Source organism: Hypomesus nipponensis, chromosome 2, assembly GCF_054491055.1.
Source record: "Hypomesus nipponensis isolate SF chromosome 2, ASM5449105v1, whole genome shotgun sequence".
In the NCBI taxonomy this organism is placed as follows: domain Eukaryota; kingdom Metazoa; phylum Chordata; class Actinopteri; order Osmeriformes; family Osmeridae; genus Hypomesus; species Hypomesus nipponensis.
The window spans coordinates 3,119,705-3,143,014 of NC_140362.1; the positions used below are offsets into that span (position 1 = coordinate 3,119,705).

The following is a 23,310-nucleotide window of genomic DNA, read 5'->3' on the forward strand; positions in this document are numbered from 1 at the left end:
AACGTCCACTCGTGACCTCAGGAACCAATGATGGGCGAGATCCACGTTTCCAATGGCAACCCGTTCCAAACAATCATCAGAGAGCAGCACGAGCCTAGAACCCACGACCTTCTTAAGTGAATAGTCGCACATATGTTTAAAGTTAAGTCTTTAGTTCACTTGAGTTTCTTGTTCAAAGTGTGCAGTTTGACAAAACTTAAGCGCTGTTCTGTTTCACAAGAATGTATTCGGGATAGCATAGAATTTTGTATTCGACCACATTTTGCTCATCAGCATTCATAGGTTAATTCAATTCAGTTGTTTTAAACATGACAGTGTGTTTATGCTCCACATCTCTCCAGGTGAGAAGAAATGAGCTCTCCGCTATCAATGCTACGGAAAAACAGACGCATGCCTCTTCCAGGGTATCTGGATCAACAAGGGTGGGCTGTTATGAACGTGGCAGAGCAGCCGGAAATTTCATTTAAAAAAATCGAATGATTATTAACTTTTAATGCATTATTTCTGTAGAGCATGACAAGTGACAATTTGATTTATGCCAATCAGGGGAAGAAAAGTGCCATTTAAGGAAGATCCCTTGAAAGGTATAGCTCCTCTAAGCACACACAATGTCTCAAAACATGTGGTGTGTTCAGCTACATCCCTGTGATCTCTTCCAGAATATAAAGCTCTGCTAAGTGGCCTGTCTGGCCGATCAGATCCCGTTGGGACTCATTCCGCAGCCACTGACATGGCCGCTACTTCCGGGTCAAAGGTCACACTAAAGAAAGGCCACAGCAGTCGTGAGTTATTTGTCTACAAAAGCGCCTGTTGGGTCCTGTAGGGTTGCTGGTTATGTAAGCTGTAGTTCCATACTCAGAGCCTTGGGGACCAGGCCTCAGATCATGTAACTCTCCAATGCTTCATGCTGCTTTTCCACAACAGATGCTCCTCCGACTGACTTTGAGCTGATGTCTTCTATGATGCAGAAGCTAAGCTTACTGGAGAACAAGGTGAAGATCCAGGCACTGGACATCGAACGCAAGGTGAGTCACGGCTCAACGCACAAGGGACACGTTCAAATTGACTCTCAGTCAGCACAGTTTGCTGTAAATAATCATGTCCTCTTTCTAACAAAAGGGTAAGAAGATTACTGTCCTTGAGGAGAAAGTCAAACTTCTTCAGAAGTCAAGAGGTAATTGCAGTCAGCATTGCATGAACTCAAACTCAGTCTATTACGGCTTTTTGAGGAAGAGTCAGTGTGTTTCTTTCAGCAGAAAAGATGAGAGATGGGGAGGAGGAGAAAGACCTTGTTAGAACTTGCCACAAACTACAGAGCCAGATATGTGAAATGGAGGTTAGTCATTTTGATCCCTTCATGCAAATCACCAAAGAAAATTTCTGCCTGACAATATGTCGGTATGAACTGCATGCCTAAAACTAGATGTGTTACAGGTGATGGGATAGTTAAATACTGTTGTGTGTGATGTTAATTGTAGACTTCCCTCTCCCGCTTTACAGAGCTTTCTGAATGACTATGGGATGATCTGGGTGGGGGACGATGAAAAACGTGACACCGCCCAACAAGAGGAAGTAGGGGGTCGTGTGCAGAGGCAGTTTCCATCTGAGGGTGGAGGGAGGAGAAGACTTTGGCAGCCAGGTAGACCTTACATTGTTGTGCAATGTTAAAACATGGATATACATTCATCCTAAATTTATTTTGACTGTATTTGTTGTTTACAAAACTCAGTTTCATCCGTCTTTCAGAGGTCTCTTTGGTGGGAAATTTCCACATGAACTTTGACCTGGTGGCTCAGAGCATCAGGGAACTGAATGTCCTGGCGGGAGAGGGTGAGTCTTTTGTGAGAGCGACACCCAGAGGGGCTCAGCTGGCCCACAAGGCCTGCATTCCCCTGGTCCTCTACAAGAACGGCGTCTTCATGTTCGACGGACCTTTCCGGTCTTATCAGGAAGCCAGCACTCAGGTTTGGAAAAGAGATATACACACACACACACAAAGAACAATTTCAACTCTGAACGTGTTTCACGTCGACAAACCATCCCACGGTTCTGTGTGATTGAAAGTCTTCCGTTGGTGACTCGACAGCATTGCATGCAAGACCTGATGGATGGATACTTCCCCTCTGAGCTAAAGGAAAGGTTTCCAGAAGGGGTGCCGTTTCAGGTGTGTGGATACTATGTACTTATGTCCTAATCACAATCAATCCTAATCAATTACTTTATGATGCCGAAGGAAATTCAAGCATTCAGGTACTGCACACCCATGTGTGCTGTTATAGAATAAGTAAAAACATCGAGGAGAACACAGAGGTAACACAAGACGACACATTACAGCAGCAAGGAAATATCTAAACAAATTGAAGCAATTGAATCTGCCTTGGAGTGTAACATAGTATGGATGTATCTGTATACACACAGACATCCTGTTTAGTGGTGAAGTTCTATTGGTCCTGCAGGTCTTGGACAGACGAGAGGAGGAGTTTAAAGAGAGACAGCCGTGGGCGGAGTTTCCTGGGAAGGGGCAAGCTGTGGTTGGTCCATCAAGCAACCCAGACCACACCCACACCACCCTCTCTCAGAGTCCTGGTTGGCAACTTTAATGTCATTCAAGCTCAAAATCTGATATTACATTGTGGACACGGTTGTATCCGATGCACAAACCAGGTTTATTCCACAACCCTACCTGTAACAGCAGTCTTATGTTGGTCAAACATACTTCAAAAATCAGTCATCATCTTAATATACCTTATTCAAAGATAATGGTTATTCCCCACAGGTAGGAAACTGAGCATGGATCAGTTCCTGAACCGGCTGCCGAAGGTGGTGGTGAAGGCTGGTCGAGTGATTGACATTCGGGACTCAGTGAAGACCAGTCTGCAGGTAAGACTGGGGACTTGGTATCAACCTTTTTATTGGTTCTCTTTGCCAGATGGTAGCTGAGATGTGGTTACTTTGCAACGCGGCTGGTCATTACAGACTATTCCATGGTACAGACCTTTATAAAGTATTTAGGATACCTAAGATACATTACTTATGAGTGGATTCTGTGCTTAATACTGTAGTGTTAGGAGTATTAGCCTTAGACGGTGTGTAAGTGTAAGACAAAGGGCTGGCAGTTTGGTCTGGTAAGTTATGCTCCAGGCCAAATTCAGCATCCACTATCTCCGACCGCCAGGGCTCCTCTGAGGCAGTCGACCACAGTGCTGTGACCCTCGTAGACACCCCGGTGCTGCTGGACATGAAAGAGAGGTACTGTGGTCCGGCCTTACAGCCACAACCCACACACAACACAGCCCAGACTGTGGTTACTGACATAGACAGGAGAATTAGCATCCGTTGTCAGATGAAGGGCTGTTATTATTTTTCAATTAATGTATTCAAACTTTGGGGGGACTTCAATGGCTCTTATTAAAAATACAATGCAGATTTCAAGCCACTTTCAGCCCACACACGGCAGTGTAGAGAGAGAACAAGGACGCTCTTGGCTTGTGGACGTGGGTGGAATTCCAACCCTGCCGACTCTCTCCGCCCCCTCAGGATGAAGCTGCAGGAGGGTGACCGGCCTCCGTCCGCCCGCGACGTGGCCACGCTGAGGCTGAGGTCTGAGGACGGGGAGCGCACCTTCATCCTGAAGATGCACTTCTCAGAAACCATAGGTCACCTTCGCCGCTACCTAGACAACCACCGGTGGGTTGTGAAGCAGCAGCACTGTTGTGAAGTTCCGTTCAGGAAAGGCTTTTGTAAATATTGCCAAAGCAATAATGAGACTGTATTGTTTCAAGCATAAACATTAAGGACGAGTTTCCCTGACATGGATTAAGCCTAGTCCTAAAGTAAGAGAACAATTCTATGAAGATCTCCATTGAAAAGGTTTTTAGTGAGGCACTAGGCTTAATCCATGTGTAGGAAAAAAGGGCCCAAGAGTCATAAACATGATTTCTCTTGATGACACTTGAGTATCTAGTAGATGCTGCGTAACCATCTACCGTCGTGTCCTCCACAACAGGGGGGCAGGTCTCCCAGGATATGACATCATCAGCGTGTTCCCTCAGCGTTGCTACGGTGAGGACAGCCAGACGCTCCAGTCCTGTGGGCTCACCCCCAGCGCTGCCCTGCTGCTGAGGACACGCCCCTGTCCGCAGTGACACCTGCTCACGGCCGCGCGCTCCCAGCGCTCGGCAACACCCACCCCTAACAACCTGCCTTGACGACGACATGAGAAACGCTGGGATGCATTCCAATAATATATTATTATATTATAATTATTTTAAATCATTGCAACGCTGTAATTGTTGATGAACTGCATTGGGGGAAAAATCACTAAAATCTGTAGAAACTCCACAGCGAAGTTACTTGAAACAATCTTTATTTCTAAAATGTGTAAATACAATCTGAGGACAAAAATATATTCAATATACATGTTTTCATTTCTTCAGAAGGTTTGAGATGCAGTAAGGCAAGTTGAAATGACTTTCCATCATGGCTTGAAGACAGTTCTTGACCATTACATTCTGCACCACGGTTTGTAGAAGACAGAAAGATCTCAACAAGACATTCCAACAATACATTAAAACTAGAATGTTTTGCTTGTACTCGCAACCACTAAAACAAAAAAGGTTAAATTAAAGTGATGTAGTGTTTTAATGAGTCTTCAAACATCTAGACATTTATCAACAACAAATAACTAACGTCCCTTGAAATGCATTAGGTAACAAAAATCAACACACAACCAGTTATTTCACACAGGGGGAACTACCTTTGGCATGTGCACAGCTTGGATATCCATAGTCCTGGGTATCCCTAGTTCCCAAAACTACTTCAAGGAATGTATTGATTGTTTTGCTGGATGAACAAAGAAAACGGCTCCTATGAAGAAGTCCACCAGCCGCAGACTAGACTCTCTGCACGGGTCCTCATGAAGACCGGCATGGTGGCAGCCACAGTGGCAGCCACAGGGGGTCAAAGGCACATCCAAATATCACAAAAGATTATTTACCTGAGGCTTCTGCAAACATTCGATATTTGTAAATACATTGTGTAGACCACCAAGGTGTCCTTGAGAAGAACGTGTCAGTAAGTGGTTTGATCAGCTCTACTGTGGTTATTTTGTGTCAAGTTGCGTGTGCACACTCCAATCTAATGCTACAAATACACCATTTTAAATAATGGCTGGTTAGTAACACTCCCTCTTATTTAAATCACTTCAAAAACAGATATTTTCAGTTGATTGTCAACCAAATCCTACATCATTTCCCTGAAGAGGAAAGACAAGACTTAAATAAAACTGTTTTTAAGGGAGATTGTATAACACTCACCCATCCACTTGATTGAAGTAAGGTGGAAGGCTTTTGTGACAAACAAACGCTCACAAAGATATCCTTATATAAACCAAAAATGAAATAAATTAGGCAACATAATCCAGAGCTGACCAGTGGCAGGACAGGAGTTAGTTTAAATGTTGAGAAGTTCTGAATATAGACCTAGTACAGATATATACTAAGTAGAACAGTATGTAATAATATAGTGACGAGCTGGGCTTAGTTTGTTTACAGAGCTGCTGGGGTCAACTGAAGTCCATGTCTCATCCATGTTCTGATGTACGCTGGGTAATGTAGTTCTCCCCCATGTCCTGGGGTCTTCTGGATAATGTAGTTCTCACCCATGTCCTGGGGTGTTCTGGGTAATGCAGTCCTCCCCCATGTCCTGGGGTCTACTGTGTAATGCAGTTGTCTCCCATGTCCTGGGCGTAGCGATCTGAGATGGTGGTGCGGAGCTCCTCCACGTCCCTGCGGAGCTGCTGGGCTTCAGCCAGCTTCTCCTGCAGGACCTCCGCGCTCAGCCAGTCTTCCACGCGCTCCTCCACCGGCGGCGCTGCGGACACAACACACTTGTTATTGTTCGCTTACGCACACATACACACACGCTCCCTACCAAACGCCCATAAACATACACATACAAATGTCAGATGATCAAAAACCATGGTTCCACCAACATATTAAAGCTTATTTTGCATGTCACTTTAGACACTCACACACAGTACACACACACACACTGAATGAATAAAAAGCCAAGTGAAATGTCAGATGTGTTTCCCACGGTGGGCCCTGGGTCTTACAGGTGATGCCCAGCAGCAGGGACAGGTTGGGGTTCCGGCCCTGGGCCCTCTGGGTCAGGACGTTGCAGACGGAGCGGAGGTCCCCCAGGCAGGTGGCCATCTCTCTGTGGAGCTTCTGGGTGAGGCGGGCCCCGGCAGGCTGCAGGGAGGCCCGGTCCGGACCCCTCCACTCGGGGTCGTCCAGGCGCTCCTGCAGGGTCAGCTTCTGCTCCATCAGGTCCTGGTTCTGCTCAGACAGCTGGGACACACACGCCCGGAAACAGGGTTTGGACTTTGATGCTGATATCAAGTAAGAGTGTCACAGTGCTCGATGTGGAAACATTAAAACATAAATAAAAGTTCAGTTTCACTTCCTAAAATGCCAGTGTAGTACCGCAGCTAAAAAGGTCTGTATGTCTGAACAGTAGCAGTCATGTTTAACCCTCTGAACAGTAGCAGTCATGTTTAACCCTCTGAACAGTAGCAGTCATGTTTAACCCTCTGAACGGTAGCAGACATGTTTAGCCCTGAACAGTAGCAGTCATGTTTAACCCTCTGAACGGTAGCAGTCATGTTTAACCCTCTCAGCGGTAGCAGTCATGTTTAACCCTCTGAACGGTAGCAGTCATGTTTAACCCTCTGAACGGTAGCAGACATGTTTAGCCCTGAACAGTAGCAGTCATGTTTAACCCTCTGAATGGTAGCAGTCATGTTTAACCCTCTGAACGGTAGCAGTCATGTTTAACCCTCTGAACAGTAGCAGTCATGTTTAACCCTCTGAACAGTAGCAGTCATGTTTAACCCTCTGAACAGTAGCAGTCATGTTTAACCCTCTGAACAGTAGCAGTCATGTTTAACCCTCTGAACGGTAGCAGACATGTTTAGCCCTGAGCGGTAGCAGTCATGTTTAGCCCTGAGCGGTAGCAGTCATGTTTAACCCTCTGAACAGTAGCAGTCATGTTTAACCCTCTGAACAGTAGCAGTCATGTTTAACCCTCTGAACAGTAGCAGTCATGTTTAACCCTCTCAGCGGTAGCAGTCATGTTTAACCACGCAGCGCTACTCAGGAACGTGAGGAGGAGCCAGGAGAGGTCAGAGGAGGGATGCTGTTGCTGGCGAGTCTGGCTCACCTCCTTCATAGCTGTGTGCATCTGTAGAAGAGTCCGGTCTTTGGCTCGCAACTCCTCACTCAGAGCCTGACAGCTGCTCTCCTCGTGAGAAACCTGCTCCTCCTGCGTCTACACACACACACACGCTGGCCAAACGTTCCATAAACATATAAACAAATCTAAACTAACTGAGCTGTGGTCAGGTGGTCTCCTGGTACGTACCCTGATCTGAGCACCCAGCTGCTCCATCATCCTCAGCTGCTTCTCAATGACCTGGGGAGGAAGAGAGACGGCGTCACGCTACAGTGGGATGACGGTGTGTGTTCATAGAGCTACATGGCTCCAGGCAGCAGAGGGAGGAGGCAGGGAGACAGGTAGCAGAGGGAGGGGGCAGGGAGACAGGTAGCAGAGGTAGGGGGCAGGGAGACAGGTAGCAGAGGTAGGGGGCAGGGAGACAGGTAGCAGAGGGAGGGGGCAGGGAGACAGGCAGCAGAGGGAGGAGGCAGGGAGACAGGCAGCAGAGGGAAAGGGCAGGGAGACAGGCAGCAGAAGGAGAGGGCAGGGAGACAGGCAGCAGAGGGAGAGGGCAGGGAGACAGGTAGCAGAGGGAGGGGGCAGGGAGACAGGTAGCAGAGGGAGAGGGCAGGGAGACAGGCAGCAGAGGGTGAGGGCAGGGACAGACAGGAGACCTTTTTCAGCCGGTGCTGCTCCTCCCTCAAGACTCGGTTCTCCTCTCTCAGCTTCTCCACGTCCAGGGAGGGCAGCCTGGCCCCGTCCTCCAGCCCCTCCTGCACGCGCTCCTGCAGACTGAGGTACACACACACACAGGCTTGTCACTAGATACCTCTGTATATAGACGTCTGGGGAACTCCATTAAAAGTATGCATGTCTGAGTGTATGTGTGTGTGAGTGTGTGACTGTGTACCTGGTGACCGTGGTCAGCAGCTCCTTCTCTCTGTGTTTCTGTTCCTCCAGCTGGGACTCCTTCTCCCGCACGCGTGAGCGGGCCTCTTCCAGAGACACCTCCAAGTCCTGCACCCGACCCTGCAGCTGGGCCGCCTGCTGCTCCACCTCCAGGAGCTGGAAACAAGCACACCCAATATCCCGGGTGTGAGGGTAGCTGGTGCTGGGCTGGGTGTGAGGGTAGCTGGGCTGGGTGTGAGGGTGGCTGGTGCTGGGCTGGGTGTGAGGGTGGCTGGTGCTGGGTGTGAGGGTGGCTGGTGCTGGGTGTGAGGGTGGCTGGTGCTGGGTGTGAGGGTGGCTGGTGCTGGGTGTGAGGGGGAGGGGGTCTGGGTGTGAGGGTGGCTGGTGCTGGATGTGAGGGGGAGGGGGTCTGGGTGTGAGGGTGGCTGGTGCTGGGTGTGAGGGGGAGGGGGTCTGGGTGTGAGGGTGGCTGGTGCTGGGTGTGAGGGGGAGGGGGTCTGGGTGTGAGGGTGGCTGGTGCTGGGTGTGAGGGGGTCTGGGTGTGAGGGTGGCTGGTGCTGGGTGTGAGGGTGGCTGGTGCTGGATGTGAGGGGGAGGGGGTCTGGGTGTGAGGGTGGCTGGTGCTGGGTGTGAGGGGGAGGGGGTCTGGGTGTGAGGGTGGCTGGGCTGGGTGTGAGGGGGTCTGGGTGTGAGGGTGGCTGGGCTGGGTGTGTCTGGCTCTCACCTGCTTGTTCTGGCTCTGGTAGTCCTCCATGGTGGGCAGGTCGGCCAGGTAGCGCTCCAGAGTCTCGATGCGCTGCTGCTTCTCTCTGTTCTGCTGCGCCTCTTTCTGACACTTCTTCTTCAGGTTGTTGATGTGCTTGTCCCGGGTGCGGATCTGGACACAGGCGGGACGTCCCGCGTTAAGGAGGGCTGGGGCGCACAAGCTTACGGTGGTGCGGCGGTTTCTGACTCATTCAGCTGTTGTCTCCTGTTGTGCTGCTGTACGGTCCTGTACTGTGTGTTGTGATGGTGTGTGTGTGTGTTCCTCTCACCCTCTCCTCCTGCTTCCCCAGCTCCTCAGCGTGCTGGGCGCCCGCCTCCTTCAGAGCCTCCGTCAGGCGCCGTGTCTCCGTCTCCGCGGCGCCCAGCCGGCGCTCCGCCTCCGCCGCTTCCTGAGCCGCACAGTCGCTGCGCTCGGCAAACTGGGCCCTCAGGAAGGTGTTCTCCCTCTGAGCCTCCTGGGGAGGACACACACACACCACACACACACACACACACACACACCAGACCACACACATACACACACACACCACACACACACACACACCACACACACACCACACCAGGGGTTGGGAGAGAAATTCAGCTTCAGAGTCCCATTCCTCCGGATGTGTGATGCTGATTATGCATGTGGATCTGGATGAATGGGTTTTGGGATATATCTTTACCTCATTGTGTGTGTGTGTGCGCATGTAAAGGTGTGTGTGTGTGTGTGCGAGAGTGTGTGTGCGCATGTAAAGGTGTGTGTGTGTGCTCACCTGCAGTCTCAGCAGACACACGTCTCCATACGGTGCTCCTCGCCCCAGCAGCGCTCCGTGGACCTGCAGCTCACTGTCCCTCAGCCTGTGCTCCAGCTGGGACATCTGCTGCTTCTGTCTGTCACACACACACACCGCGCGTACGGGCACACACACACAGTGAGCTGCTGTACACGGAGCCTGAGAATCTGAAACAACAGCACAGCTAAGGCAGTCCCACCTTGGCATCCCTTCTCCTGATAAGAGTCCAATCAAATCTTACATGCATAGTCCTCTTGACTAGCAGTGCCACAGAGGGTTTACCAGCAGGTAAGAGTAGGTAAGAGCAGCTAAAAGCAGCTAAGAGCAGCTAAGAGCAGCTAGGAACAGGTAGGAACAGGTAGGAGCAGCTAAGAGCAGCTCAGAGCAGCTAAGAGCAGGTACCTCTCTATGATCATCTCCTTCTCCTTCAGCTGACTCTCGTTGGCCTTGACCAGAGAGTCCCACTTCCCAGCATCAGGGAACAGGGACGCGGAGTAAAGAGGCGGGTACTGGTTGACTCCTGCATTTAGTAACTGCACCGACAGAGGCACCAAAGTTAGGCCTGGGCGTTGATTTTAGGTGTTTATTTTGTGGGGGAGGGGCTGGGTCTGAACTCTTACCTGCATGTGCTCCATCTGTAGTCGCAGTGTGTCTAGCTTGTTCTGCTGCTGCCAGATGGGCATCTCGCTGCTCCGGTCCTGCAGCAGCGGCTCGTAGGCCTTGGCCCCCACCTGCTCCCTCAGCAGAGCCTGCGACTGCAGGCCCATGGAGCCCAGGTAGGGCGCTGGAGGGTAAGCCCCAGGAGGGTAGGCCCCGGGAGGGTAGGCCCCGGCTGGGTAGGCCCCGGCGTGCAGGTTGCCCCTCTGGCTGCAGGCGTCGGGGCCACCAGGAGCAGTCGGCCTGGCCTCCGGGAGAGGCCTGAAGGACTGCTCCGCGGATCCCCTGTAGGCCTCGGGGCCGCAGGGCGGCGTTTCCCCCACGGAGGTCATCTGGAGCCGCAGCCGGACATCAGGGTTCATCCCCCCCAGCAGGGCGGACTGGTTGAGCGTGGGTTCCACCGTGGGGGTCTCGAAGCGGTGGTCCAGGCGAGAGTGGTCCCCCAGGGGGAACAGCGAGTGGTCCAGGCCGTTCACGAGGCTCCGGTAGCGGCTCAGGCAGTCGGGCTTGGCCCCCGGAGGATCCACGCCGGTCGGAGCGTCCAGGTTGGGGGAGGACGCCGATTTGGAGAGAGAAGACTTGGAGCTGGAGCCGCTGGAGGTTCTGGAGCCAGATGAGGGCCGGTGGGCCTCGGCTGAAGCCTGGGACTCATCTTGGGCCCGCGGCTGGGGCTGGGAAGCCGGGGCTCCGGCCGTGGACGGCATGACATGGGCGGTGGGGATGGGGATCTGGCTGCGGATGGGCTGGAACGACGGGCTGCTGCAGGAGCTGTGGAAGTCTTCAGACAAAAAGCAGAAATGTGATCAAGAGAGAGTAGGGACATTTGACGTGCACTCTCAGATACATGAATGAGCTCTCAGCAGTAAATCAAGGACAAAGACACTCAAAAAAAGTACATATTTGCCAGGAAATGGGGAACTTTGGTGAACATACTCTGACCAAGCACCCCTATCTAGGGCTCCGATGCGTCCCATTGACTATTTTCAGGTAGTGATGTGAACCATGCAGACGCCGTCTGTGGGGGCCTACTTTGTCAGTTGACACCCCTGGCTAGCCTACTAGCAGGTTAGCTAGCCTACTAGCAGCACCTACTACCAGGGTGGCCACGTGTTGTGAACTTCTCATTCACTTAATACATGGGTATTATATAGCTGAGTGGTAGAGAATTTGACTTCAGATCAAGAAGTTGCAGGTTCAAACTCCCAAAACATGCCATAACTACTTCAGGTTCAGTCCCAATGCATTCTCGATGTACCGTTCAATATCTTTGACCCACTTGGAGAGAAACAGTCACGTCGGTTTTTTCACAACATAAAGCCTGTTTTCATTCAGCAACCAAAAAGCAGAAGCAAGCCAACTTCACCGAATGCAAGAACAGGCGAGCACTCTCACATGATGAAGATCCACTGGAGTCCTTTCCAAGTTCCATCAAGTCAAGCGAGTCAGAAGACAAAAAACAAAACACAATCCTTCCACTTCACAGACCCAGAAAAAAAACACTCAAAACACAAACAGGAGACCACGGAAACACACCAAAGTTGCACGAACGGCAGTCGGGGGAGCATGACACCAAACTTGCCGAGGGTTTTTTTTTTTTCGCTCACCTGGAACTCAGCGACAAACGTGTTAACTGAGGTAGCTGCATGTTAGCGCAGCCGGACAGCAGACAGCTGCAGGGCGGCGTGACAAGCTATCGTCTCTCTGCATTTCCGTAGAGCAGCACCGAGAGAGGAGGGCAGAGAGGAGGGCAGAGCGGAGGGCAGAGAGGATGGCAGAGTTGGCTGTGCCCGCTGAATGTATTGTCTGTGATGACTAGAGCGACCCTGTAGCACAGGGCTCTGGGCAACCGCACACAAACAAGCACACGCCGGAAAGGTTAAGGGGTATTTATATCCCCACCTATCAAATTACAGGGAGAACTGTGTGAGCTGCTTATTCCGTCTAACAGGCCCCTCCCACTGGCCCTCATGTCACACATGGAGCAAGACTAAGAACATAACTTGTCTTTTTTTTTATCAACGTGGACGTCAACAAGACGTGCTTAGGAACTTGCTTTGTGCAAAAAACATATAGAATCATTTGTGAAACAGGAGCAAACTGGCACAGCCTCTAGTGAAGAACTTCCAACTTCCAGGTGCCCTCAGGCTACATCTGATCCTGAGTCTGGTTATGACAAGTCTAAACTGCTCTGAGACGGAAGACAACGTTCTTTTCCATCCAGGCATTCCAGTGCACTCGCAATGGTTTAACGCAGAACATATTCTAAACATAGGGTTTCACCTGGCGGGTTAACAACAGTAAGCGCCACAGGACAAAACGACCAGGTTTGCGCTACGACTAATCTGCAAAACCGCCAAAATACAACCCATCAACTTGAATCATGGATGACCCTTCAACTGTCATACTGACTTGGCTACGTTTAAACCCTTCTTTATGGGGTCAGAGAGGAGTGCTGAACAGCAGTGTTCTGCTTGGAGGAGTCAGGACTCTAGTTGCTAGGCACTGTTATCAGTTACTGCACCAGCACAGGGTTTCACCAGCAACATGGGTTTGTTTGATGCAACGGTTGGGCCAACAGAGTTATACCCCATAAAAACAACGAGTTAAGACCACCACAATCGCACACCAACAGTCGTTGGCGTCCCCACTCCTACATGACCTTCAACAGGGGCAAGGAACACATTCAGAACTCAACTGTCAAATTATGTTTTCAATTCAAGCACTGGGTGCAGCTAATCTGTCAGCATTACATGTAACCCTCAGTTTGGAGCCGGGGGGGCACAGGTTCACAGTTTCCATTGAGCTGTCCAATCCTGGCATTCCCACTCTCCTTCCAGCTCCCCCGTTAGGTCCACCAATAGGATGAAACACAGTCTGGGGGCAAGGGGCATTTTTAGCAGGGAACTGAATCTACCTCTCCACCAGAACATCGGAGGATCATAAACACATCTCACTGCCTATTAATAGTCTGAGATCATTAATACAGAGGATGTTGTTTTCGTTTCAAAACACAACAGCTTAAGTGGAGAGAGAGAGAGAGAGAGAGAGAGAGAGAGAGAGAGAGAGAGAGAGAGAGAGAGAGAGAGAGAGAGAGAGAGAGAATCTGTCAGGACCAGCCAAAAGATATATTTCCTCAGCCATTGCAATCTAATTTAACTTGACTGACATGGGCCTATTACATAACAAGCCCAAGCATAGTACAGGGTCACGAGCAGGATGTCACCTTCTGTGCTGTCAGATGGGGTGGCGCCAAAGCCAGTGTCTCCACTGTCGGCTGTCCCCGGACGACGGCCAAATCGACTCTGGAACTTCTCAGACACAGCTGGCGTTTGCCACTCCATGTCAGAGAACCCAACTGAAAAACAGGCAGCAACACGTGTGAAAAACTGATCAATCAGCAATGAGTCAACAATCGTCAGACATGAGTCCTGTACGGTTTTAGGGGGGAGGGAGAGGGGGGGGTGACTAGGCTTACCTTTAAGTTTGGGCTCCACGAGGTACCTCTGCGAGGTGGTCATTTCATTTAGTTCTACCTGAGAAGGAAATGAGAGACACAACTTATGTCACAAGACATTGGATTCTGGGATACAGTATGGTAGCCCAGATACCAAAAAAAAAAACAGTTACTAGTAGTGCGAATGATAATTTAAGTGGTGGATAAGTGGAAAATCCGTTGCATCTGCTCGGGCTAGTATTAGCATATACTTGAGACAAAAACTAATCTTAGACTCTACGCTAGAAAGACACGTTTTGTTCCAAGTTTTTTGGACAACATGATGTGATGGATAAGACAATTCGGTTACTTGAGACAACAACAGTACAAGCATAAACTGGGAAATACGCTAGTTATAGCTAGCGCAACCTTATACGTCTCAATACAAAACTTGGCAAGCTACGGAAAAATATTACACATTACATAATAACATATTTTTAGCTGTTAAAGTTAGCTAGCTAGCAATTTTAATACATAGCTAACGTGGCTAACTCTGACTATGCTAGCTCTTGCTACGTTAGCCATGTTAAAGCAACCTTGCTTTATAAACAAACATAATCACGCGATCACTGGCTAGTTAACTTTAGAGCTATTAAGATAAATACATTTAACATACCTTTTTTCAACCTTTTGCTAGGAACTTTCCGTAAGGATGACAATATTTAGTTCAACAGTAGAGGCAGGTCCAATACAAAGATCAGTTTGTTGCCAACTGCAGCTGTCGTAGACTTAAGTCAACCGCCTCTCTGATTGAAAACCTCTAGAATAATGTTCAAGCTGTTGACAACTTCTGAGTCCCGCCCAGGCGTTGAAAAGAGAGGCAACTTGCCACCTGGGGGCAACAAAGGAACATTCTTTTACCTTTTTCTATGTAGAGTGGCGCTGTGGCATGTTTTACTGACAGTTGTTGATTAGTTGCCGACATCACAATCTTTTGAATTAAAAACGAAGAATTCTTTATGACAGTTTTACTCTCTTGGGACATGTGTGTGTACTGTTGTGCACACTTAGTCCTACTCGATGAAATATTATTACTTTCACAACTTAGCTTTCTCATTGACTAATACTAGCCTAATACATAAGGCTACTAAAACATATTTAACAAGAAATGTATTCATATGTAGTAAATGTGTTTTCAAAAACGTGTGTTTACAGATGTGGTCTGTGTACTGAAATTTCATTTGTCAATACAGCTGTCAGTCAATAACTCCAGGTTACGACAAAACGTTGATATTTACGTAGTTCAGTACACGTTTTTCTGTCGTACAACGAGTCTATTTCAATCGGTGTTACTCAATTCACGTAGCTTGATACTGGTTTAGTGGGAGGGCTTGCTCGTGTCTGTCAACTACGTGAAGTGAAGTCAACACTTACTAGATTGCCAGCAAGCTTGGGGATTTTAAAGCTAGCTAATAGTGATATGGAGAACTTTTGTCAGTATTTAATTTGTGGTCGTTCTTTGAGAACTGTCAACTAGCCACCTAGCCAGCAAACCAGCAAGCAATCCGCTGAAAACGAGCTGAAGCCTAGCTGATACTTAAATTGCTAGCAATATTTACTCAGCTAGCTGCTAGACTTGCTAGGCTAGTATTAGCTCGCGTACTTTGCTGGGGCAGCGATAACGCTTTGAGGAAGGCCTGACCGATACACACAGGTAGCTCACACGTTATCGACTAACACAACTAGGGAATTCTCACTATAGTTCTGGCTAGGATAGATTGAAATACGTATCTGGCTACAATAAGGTATTGTTGTGAAAATGTCGTTGAAAATGCTGTCTTCCTGTCTGTGTCAATCTCATGATAATGAAGCAATGATCCTAGTTAGCTATGGTAGCCATTATTAAGCTCATTATAGAGTGAACTCAACGTTGGATATCCTATCTATCATATGAGCTGGTGCTAATTTACAATTGAAGAAGTCACATTGATAGTGACATGTTGTCATCTTAGTTATCATATCGCGAAGTGTTGCTAGAAAGCCTACTAACAAATCAGGGACTATTGCCTAATCCCCTTACACTTTGGAAACCGTTCCGATGGCTCAAGCACAGACTTGTTGACATTGGACAAATCAACTCATCCAGTTTGTGTATAGGCTCAACATTGACACTCAACTAGCCTGTTCTGATGTCACACTCTGTCCTGTCTGCAACCACAGTCTGCTGCCAAAGAAGGACAGTGAGTGCAGATGTCATCTCCCCGCTGACCTCTGGATCGCCCTCCTGAAGTGAGAGCTCTATGATTTGTGGTGAGGCCATGTCTGCTGTGAACATCACCAGGGACATCCTGCACAGGCAGATCCGGGTGAGTAAAACGCATGGAACGACTTAACACAAAGTAGTACACACAATTTCTGAAAGAGGCAAAATACGCAATACTGTCTCAAGGCAGGAAGGTTTCAAGGCAGCAAATCACCGATCTGAGTCAGACTTGTATCGGACAGAAGCTTAGTTTCTGGATAGATGACATGTTTGGCTTCTGTCTGCAGGACAAGAGAGCATTGGGCTTTCAAAGGGTCTATCATGTGACCGACCCATTCATCAAGAGACTTGGACTGGAGGCTGAGCTACAGGTGACATAACTCTACAAACACAAGTCTGTGTGTGTGTGTGTGTGTGTGTGTGTGTGTGTGTGTGTGTGTGTGCATCCCCTCATGGCCTCGTGTCTGCATGTGTGAGCCTAACATGCTTGTTTCTGTCAAGCTGACAGACTTCATTTCCTGTCTTCACCAGGGTCACACGGGGTGTGTCAACTGCCTGGAATGGAACGAGAAAGGAGAGTGAGTGTGGAGCAGGTCACATGAGCATAAACACATCCAGCACTCCTGGCTTTACACTTACAATCACCATGTACACTGTGCTTATGTATTAGGTTGTTATGGGATGGGTATAGCTCTGTGCAAGTATTGACTGCAGATCAAGAGGCCCCAGGTTCAAATCCACCCCCAACCTCAGCCCTCCTGTATGTAGCTTTGGAATATTACATTATGTTCTGCTGAATAAATATATTCCGTTGTGATAGTTTGCTGGCGTCAGGCTCCGATGATCAACACGTCATCATCTGGGATCCCTTCAAACACAAGAAGCTCACCACTATGCACACAGGTCACGCTGCAAACATATTCTCAGTGAAGGTGAGACGGAAAGAGGTTTTAATAGGAAGTCATTTGTCATTGAAAACATACCAAGCTTATGTCCTTTATTTACTTGTCCTCCCCCCCCTCCCCCGCCTTCTCCCTTCAACCAAGTTCCTTCCTCACTCTGGGGATCGCATCATAGTGACGGGCGCCGCGGACACCAAGGTCCACGTCCATGACATCACCGCCAAGGAAACCCTCCACATGTTCTCGGACCACACCAACCGGGTGAAGCGCATCGCCACGGCGCCCATGTGGCCCAACACGTTCTGGAGCGCGGCAGAAGACGGCCTCATCAGGTCAGCGCCCGGCAGTCGCACCCAGGCAGACGCTGTGTCTGACGCCAGAGAATGTTTCTGGGATGAAAGGATGGGAGGTTGGGATTGTCTCAGGGTGTCAGTTTCACGTGAGAGCTGGATGTGCGCAAGTCCGCCCACATCTGTTTTACTTTGCTCTGTAAGGTCATCCTATATCAATCCAAAGCCCTATATCTGTTAGTTTAGTCTCAGTTGGAGCACTAACATTGTAACGTGACTTCCCACATGGTCTGTTAGACATATCCATCTGGGGAGTGATCCTTGGAAACTGTTTGGGGGAAAAAGGCAGTGATAAATACTTGGCAGGTGATTTGATGAACCATCTGTCTATCACAGGCACACCTCAACCACGCCTGCAGCTGCCAGTAGTTCAGCGGTTCGGCCACAAAACGGAAACATTGAAGCTTGCCAAGACAAATGTAGGCGTGGTCGGGATATGGCGACTCCGGCGGCCTTGCGAGGCTACTGACACTGTGCTCTGTGGGAACGTGTGGTCTCCGTGTGTAGGCAGTACGACCTGAGGGAGAGCAGCAAACGCTCGGAGGTGCTCATCGACCTGACGGAGTACTGTGGCCAGCTGGTGGAGGCCAAGTGTCTGGCAGTCAACCCCCGAGACAACAACTACCTGGCAGTGGGCGCCAACGGGCCCTTTGTCCGCCTCTACGACATCCGCATGATCCACAACCACAGGTCAGTGTCTGACCCGGGCCCTCGGGTCGTCAAATCCGCCTTTTTTGGATTGTTTTTCCAAAGATTCCATCCTTCAAATTCAGTGTTGTCTTGCGCGTCTACAAAGCGTGGCACACTCACGGGCGTACCTGTTGTGTGTCGTCCCCCCTGTTCCTGCCCCTCACAGGAAGTCGATGAGTCAGAGCACTTCAGCAGGGGTGCACACGTTCTGCGACCGACAGAAGCCCATCCCGGACGGAGCGGGGCAGTATTATGTTGCAGGTGTGTGTCAGGGTACAGTGCACCCGATTTGCCTCGCGTGCCACATCCATCCCATGGTGATGAACTCCTCGGTGGAGGGGGCGTGCACTGCCGGTGAGACTAACCTCCCTCCTTCTCCTGATTGGTCCCTCTCTAGGGCACCTGCCAGTGAAGCTTCCCGACTACAACAATCGCCTGAGACTCCTGGTGGCCACGTATGTGACCTTCAGCCCCGACGGCACTGAGCTGCTCGTTAACATGGGCGGAGAACAGGTAACAATTAAAGCCAGAATGTGCAAATACCGCGCATTGCTTCCAGATGAAGACCTCGTTGTTTACATCTCTGGACTTGCCTGACACGTCCCCCCCCCCCACTCCCCTCACAAACGAGTGCAGATTCCAACCTGTGTTTTGGTTTGCAGGTGTACCTGTTCGACCTGACGTTCAACCTGTGTTTTGGTTTGCAGGTGTACCTGTTCGACCTGACGTTCAACCTGTGTTTTGGTTTGCAGGTGTACCTGTTCGACCTGACGTTCAACCTGTGTTTTGGTTTGCAGGTGTACCTGTTCGACCTGACGTTCAACCTGTGTTTTGGTTTGCAGGTGTACCTGTTCGACCTGACGTTCAACCTGTGTTTTGGTTTGCAGGTGTACCTATTTGACCTGACGTTCAACCTGTGTTTTGGTTTGCAGGTGTACCTATTCGACCTGACGTTCAACCTGTGTTTTGGTTTGCAGGTGTACCTGTTCGACCTGACGTTCAAGCAGAAGCCATACACCTACATGCTTCCCAAAAAGTGCCAGCCGTCGGCAGGTATGGCTAATCAAACGTCCAATCAAACGAATGTTCCCCCGCTGCTCTGCAGGTTTGCGAGTTGGTGTTAAGTACTAGGGGTGGGGGGGGGAAATCGATTCACATTCGAATCAGTCTTCTAGCCTAGCGATTCACATCAATTCAAAAAAAAAAAAAAAAAAAAGTGAATCGATTTAAATCGAATCGTGACCCCAAGAATTAATTTGAATCGTGAGGTACCAAAAGATTCCCACCCCTATTAAGTACTAATCCTGAGATCTTTTGATCCCCAGATGTCCAGAATGGAAAGACGACCAATGGCGTCTCCAACGGCATTCACTTGCCTGCCAGTCGCCTTCGATTGGCTACGAGCAAGATCTACTCTGGGTGAGCCTTCTCTCATAAGTTTCACTCCCAGAAGGACGACGAATGAGAGTGCCACAATGACAGCCATCCAACAAACACTTCCGTATGACTCCTTCTCCGATTCCCTCCTCTTCCACCTCCCTCCCCTCCTCCTCTTCCTTCCTGCCTCAGCTCCGGTGAGCTCCCTCCCCATGTGGAGAGCATCAAGCAGCGGGCTAACGAGGCGTTCGCCCGGGGCCAGTGGACCCAGGCCATCCAGCTGTACAGCCTGGGGATCCACGAGGCGGCCCGCAACGCCATGCTGTACGGGAACCGTGCCGCCGCATACATGAAGCGCAAGTGGTAACGCTCTCTCACCAACGCCGCTGTCCGACCAGTACAGCTACACACACACACACACACATCCCCTCTCTCCCTCCAGGGGATGTGTTCGCCAAGAAATGTGACTCTTAGACTTACAACAAAAAAAAATAATCATTCTGCCCTTGTTTCTTCCAGGGATGGTGATCATTACGATGCCCTGCGCGACTGTCTGAAGGCCCTGTCTCTGAACCCCGCCCACCTGAAGGCTCACTTCAGGCTGGCGCGCTGCCTCTTTGAGCTCAAGTACATTGCCGAGGCTCTGGAGTGTCTGGACGACTTTAAAGGGAAGTTCCCCGACCAGGCCCACAGCACGGCCTGCGACGCGCTGGATAAGGACATCAAGGCTGCTCTGTTCTCCAAGAACGACTCTGGTGAGAGCAGAAAGGGATTGTGTGTGTGTGTGTGCGGGGGGGGGGGGGGGGCTTGTTTAACTACTCTTATGGATACTAAGGCTACATTCATCCTGAAGCTGAGTTTGGCCCTAATGTGAACAGGCCAAAGCGCATTGAATCTGACATTTTCAAATGAGATTTGGACACTTTTATGTGTGGTTCTAAACAGGAGTGTTGCCAACAGGGACGTTGCAGAGTGCCCTCTGGTGGACAAACTATGCCATGCCAACACTGATAACATGTTTGAAGGGTGTTGTTTTATATTTATATAAAAAAAGCCTAATATCGGCCGATAATATGAGGTGTTTTGTTTTTGTTCTTTTGCGTATGCACGCTGCGGGGCAGTTCAGGACCGCGACTAGTTCACCCTGGAATCAGATATTGGCCACATGAACAGACCGCCGAAGGCTTAAAGTAGCCTCTATGTCCTCACAAGTATAATGACATGTGACAAACCTCACCTTGTTGGGCCATTTTTCTTCAATCTACTTCAAATGCTTGTTTCAGGGGGGGTTAGAGTTAGGGTTAGAATGACAGGGTAGGGTTAGGATTAGTGGTCAGAGAACACCATCTTGAATGGCGGTGATGGGTCAAGCCCCACGAGGATAGACGAACAAACGTACGTGGGTGTTTCTTGTTTTGTCAAACGTGTATGTGCTCCTCTGACTGTGTTGGTCCTTTCCTGCCGCTCCTGCCCTCAACAGAAGACAAGAAGGCCAGCAGCTCCATCCGCTTCCACACGTTCAGCCGCAAGGAGTCCATCCCAGAAGACGAGGTGGTCCTCAGGGAACGCAGCTTCGACTACAAGCACCGCTACTGCGGACACTGCAACACCACCACAGACATCAAGGAGGCCAACTTCTTTGGGAGGTCTGTGGAATGTTCTGGAACCTTTGTGTCATCTGACGCAACACGGTGTATTATTCATTAGGGCTGGGCGATATGGGTAAAAAATTATCACGATAGATATTCATGTTCCGATATCTTTATTGAGGGAAGTCATTACTTCGATAAATCGATTAAAAAATATATTGCCCAGCCCTATTATTCGTCTGTACCTCCTCCCCCCGCCCCCCCCTGCCCTGGATTTAAAAAGCATCACAACGTCAGTCAGTTTGACATACTGTAGACAGCTTCTCGTGTAAAGCTGTCCAGCTTAGTCGAGGCCCTGACAGCTTGTCTTCTGTCTTCCCTCCAGTAAAGGCCAGTACATAGTGAGCGGCTCGGACGACGGCTCGTTCTTCATCTGGGACAAGGAGACCACCAACCTGGTGAGGATCCTGCAGGGGGATGAGTCCATCGTCAACTGCCTCCAGCCACACCCCAGTTACTGTTTCCTGGCAACCAGCGGCATCGACCCAGTGGTGAGGCTGTGGAACCCTCGGCCCGAGGTAAACGACGTTCGGAGCGAATGTCAGGTCACGTGTCCGCACGATGCACCCACCCTCCCCCTTTTTCCGTGTTTTAACCCCGTGTTTGCTGCCCTGGTCTGTGGCCCCAGACGGAGACTGACAACGGACGGGTGGTGGAGGACATGGAGGGCGCGGCCCAGGCCAACCAGCGGCGGATGAACGCCGACCCCCTGGAGGTGATGCTGCTGAACATGGGCTACCGCATCACAGGCCTCGGCAACCGTGGGCCGGAGGGCTCCGACGACGAGGACAGCTCCGAGGGCCAAGTGCAATGCCGGCCCAGTTAGAGAGACCACAAAAACAAGAGGACAACCTTCAGACATTGAATACAACCTGGAGGCAGAATGCAAGGCTACCCCCCACCCCCACCCCCCCCCCCCCCCGACCTCACCTCAAACTCCCTGGCGGTCTTGTCTGTGCATGTGCGTGTGTGTTTGTGTGTGTGTTGTGTGTGTGTGTGTGTGTGTGCGCGAGCGTCCACGGAGGGGAAAGCACCATAGATGTTCGTTTTCAATGTTTAATTCTCCCCTGTAGACGAAAGCGACATTGGAGCGAATGTCATGTCACATCTCTGCACTATGCACCACCCTCCCCTATCCCAGCACACAGGATTTGAGGAGAGCTGTTTGGAGAAGGGGGAAATCTTGCAGGGGGAGAGGTGGGGGTGGGGTGGGGGGGGTGAAGGGGGTGGGGTCTCCAGAACACAGAGGTCTCCTCGGTGACCCGCTCCGCCGTCGAAGCTCGAAGATCTTCCCGAAGGAGGAGGGGACGCCCTCACCGAGCCCCGCGTTCACGTCCTCACCGAGCGCGTCGAACGAGGAGAGCCGCACGCAACTCTCTCCTCGTGAAGGCTTTGGACAGAAAGGCCGCGAGGCCAAGGCAGGAGCCTCGTGGTGAACTGTGCCGGGTCCACAGCCTGGGCCCAGACACTCCCACTGTCTCCACTGTCAGTGGGGGCTGGCCCGGTGGCCCTCAGGGCCCCTCCTGGGGGGTGCTGTCCGTTGGAGGGGAAAGGATCACAGCAGAAAGACTGGACCCCTCTCTTCCATCCAGAGTTGGACCCTTTCCGTTGTCGGCGTCGCTGTTGGAACGTCTGTCGGAAAAAAGAAGTCTCCTAGCTCGGAACCTTTGGCGTGGCTCAAACGGAATGTGTGGGAGAGGCTTTAGGCGTGCTGTTTTCCTTTCAAACCCTGTCCGTTCCAAATCAGTTGTTCTGCCCGTCACCGGGCAGAGGAGCCGGGTCACATTTGCGTTGTATTTATCTTGGATAAGTTCTTCTGGGGTTCCTTACGGCTCCTTTTTAGTGACAGGTACAAAGGATTGATATTGTTTACTTGTCGTGACGTTCTGTCAGTTCATATCTGAGGGGGGGGTCTCGGCTTATGTAAAGATACAGGTGACTTAACACACTATTCCAACAACATTTATTAAGTAACGTGTAACCCTGAAGAGACAGGTTATACGTTTGCTAAGTTAAGCTTCGGGGCGGTATTTGACTTTGTTAAATCCAACCCCTCTCTAGAGACAGCGAAGATAGTATTAGCAGCTCTGGTCAAAGCACCAGTCCGAATGTCACAAACATGGTCCTAGAGGTCATGTCAAAGACACTATAGATTTGATGGCATTTGGGGTCTTCCCTGAGAAGTCCCTCACGTGCACTTTCCGTTATCTCCTCCCTATAACGTCACTTTCGGGGGAAGCATCACAAAGGAGGCTGTCCTCTCTGAGCCCTTCAGATCCAGCCCTCGTCTAACGCTGCAGGCCTACAGTTATGTTCCAGGT

General features: G+C 50.2%; 3 protein-coding genes across 10 annotated transcripts; 2 read left to right on the forward strand and 1 right to left on the reverse strand.

The window, feature by feature from the left end:
- Window positions 1-8: 8 nt before the first annotated feature.
- Window positions 9-4,341, forward strand: ubxn11 (UBX domain protein 11). Of its 2 annotated transcripts, none has more exons than XM_084702285.1 (15): window positions 9-141; window positions 342-422; window positions 547-584; window positions 660-782; window positions 925-1,025; window positions 1,120-1,174; window positions 1,254-1,336; window positions 1,501-1,639; window positions 1,747-1,964; window positions 2,087-2,164; window positions 2,457-2,586; window positions 2,777-2,880; window positions 3,176-3,249; window positions 3,538-3,687; window positions 4,007-4,341. In XM_084702285.1, exons 2-15 carry the CDS (start codon window positions 352-354, stop codon window positions 4,143-4,145), a joined length of 1,503 nt encoding a protein of 500 aa, XP_084558411.1. In that variant the 5' UTR covers window positions 9-141; window positions 342-351; the 3' UTR covers window positions 4,146-4,341. The 2 variants fall into 2 exon arrangements, with proteins under 2 accessions (XP_084558411.1, XP_084558412.1); XM_084702286.1 differs by having other exon boundaries at window positions 1,257-1,336.
- An 8-nt stretch (window positions 4,342-4,349) lies between these two features.
- Window positions 4,350-14,586, reverse strand: cep85 (centrosomal protein 85). Of its 4 annotated transcripts, XM_084702276.1 has the most exons (14): window positions 14,435-14,586; window positions 13,801-13,858; window positions 13,549-13,680; window positions 10,289-11,103; window positions 10,071-10,201; window positions 9,648-9,765; window positions 9,162-9,347; window positions 8,852-9,004; window positions 8,129-8,283; window positions 7,893-8,010; window positions 7,426-7,476; window positions 7,225-7,332; window positions 6,116-6,353; window positions 4,350-5,871 (listed from the first exon to the last, which is right to left on the reverse strand). In XM_084702276.1, the coding sequence occupies exons 2-14, from the start codon at window positions 13,841-13,843 to the stop codon at window positions 5,711-5,713; spliced, it is 2,409 nt and encodes an 802-aa protein (XP_084558402.1). In that variant the 5' UTR covers window positions 13,844-13,858; window positions 14,435-14,586; the 3' UTR covers window positions 4,350-5,710. The 4 variants fall into 4 exon arrangements, with proteins under 4 accessions (XP_084558402.1, XP_084558405.1, XP_084558404.1 ...); XM_084702279.1 differs by lacking the exons at window positions 13,549-13,680; window positions 13,801-13,858; window positions 14,435-14,586 and adding exons at window positions 11,718-11,739; window positions 11,930-13,317; XM_084702278.1 differs by lacking the exons at window positions 13,549-13,680; window positions 13,801-13,858; window positions 14,435-14,586 and adding an exon at window positions 11,930-13,316.
- A 484-nt stretch (window positions 14,587-15,070) lies between these two features.
- On the forward strand, window positions 15,071-22,832 carry wdtc1 (WD and tetratricopeptide repeats 1). Of its 4 annotated transcripts, none has more exons than XM_084702280.1 (16): window positions 15,093-15,472; window positions 15,979-16,124; window positions 16,309-16,392; window positions 16,553-16,599; window positions 16,842-16,953; window positions 17,068-17,255; window positions 17,781-17,963; window positions 18,130-18,224; window positions 18,361-18,476; window positions 18,626-19,016; window positions 19,289-19,382; window positions 19,533-19,703; window positions 19,860-20,095; window positions 20,821-20,986; window positions 21,315-21,507; window positions 21,618-22,832. In XM_084702280.1, exons 2-16 carry the CDS (start codon window positions 16,059-16,061, stop codon window positions 21,813-21,815), a joined length of 2,340 nt encoding a protein of 779 aa, XP_084558406.1. In that variant the 5' UTR covers window positions 15,093-15,472; window positions 15,979-16,058; the 3' UTR covers window positions 21,816-22,832. The 4 variants fall into 4 exon arrangements, with proteins under 4 accessions (XP_084558410.1, XP_084558406.1, XP_084558408.1 ...); XM_084702282.1 differs by having other exon boundaries at window positions 15,107-15,472; window positions 18,941-19,016; XM_084702281.1 differs by lacking the exon at window positions 15,093-15,472 and adding an exon at window positions 15,495-15,563.
- The last annotated feature ends 478 nt before the right edge of the window (window positions 22,833-23,310 follow it).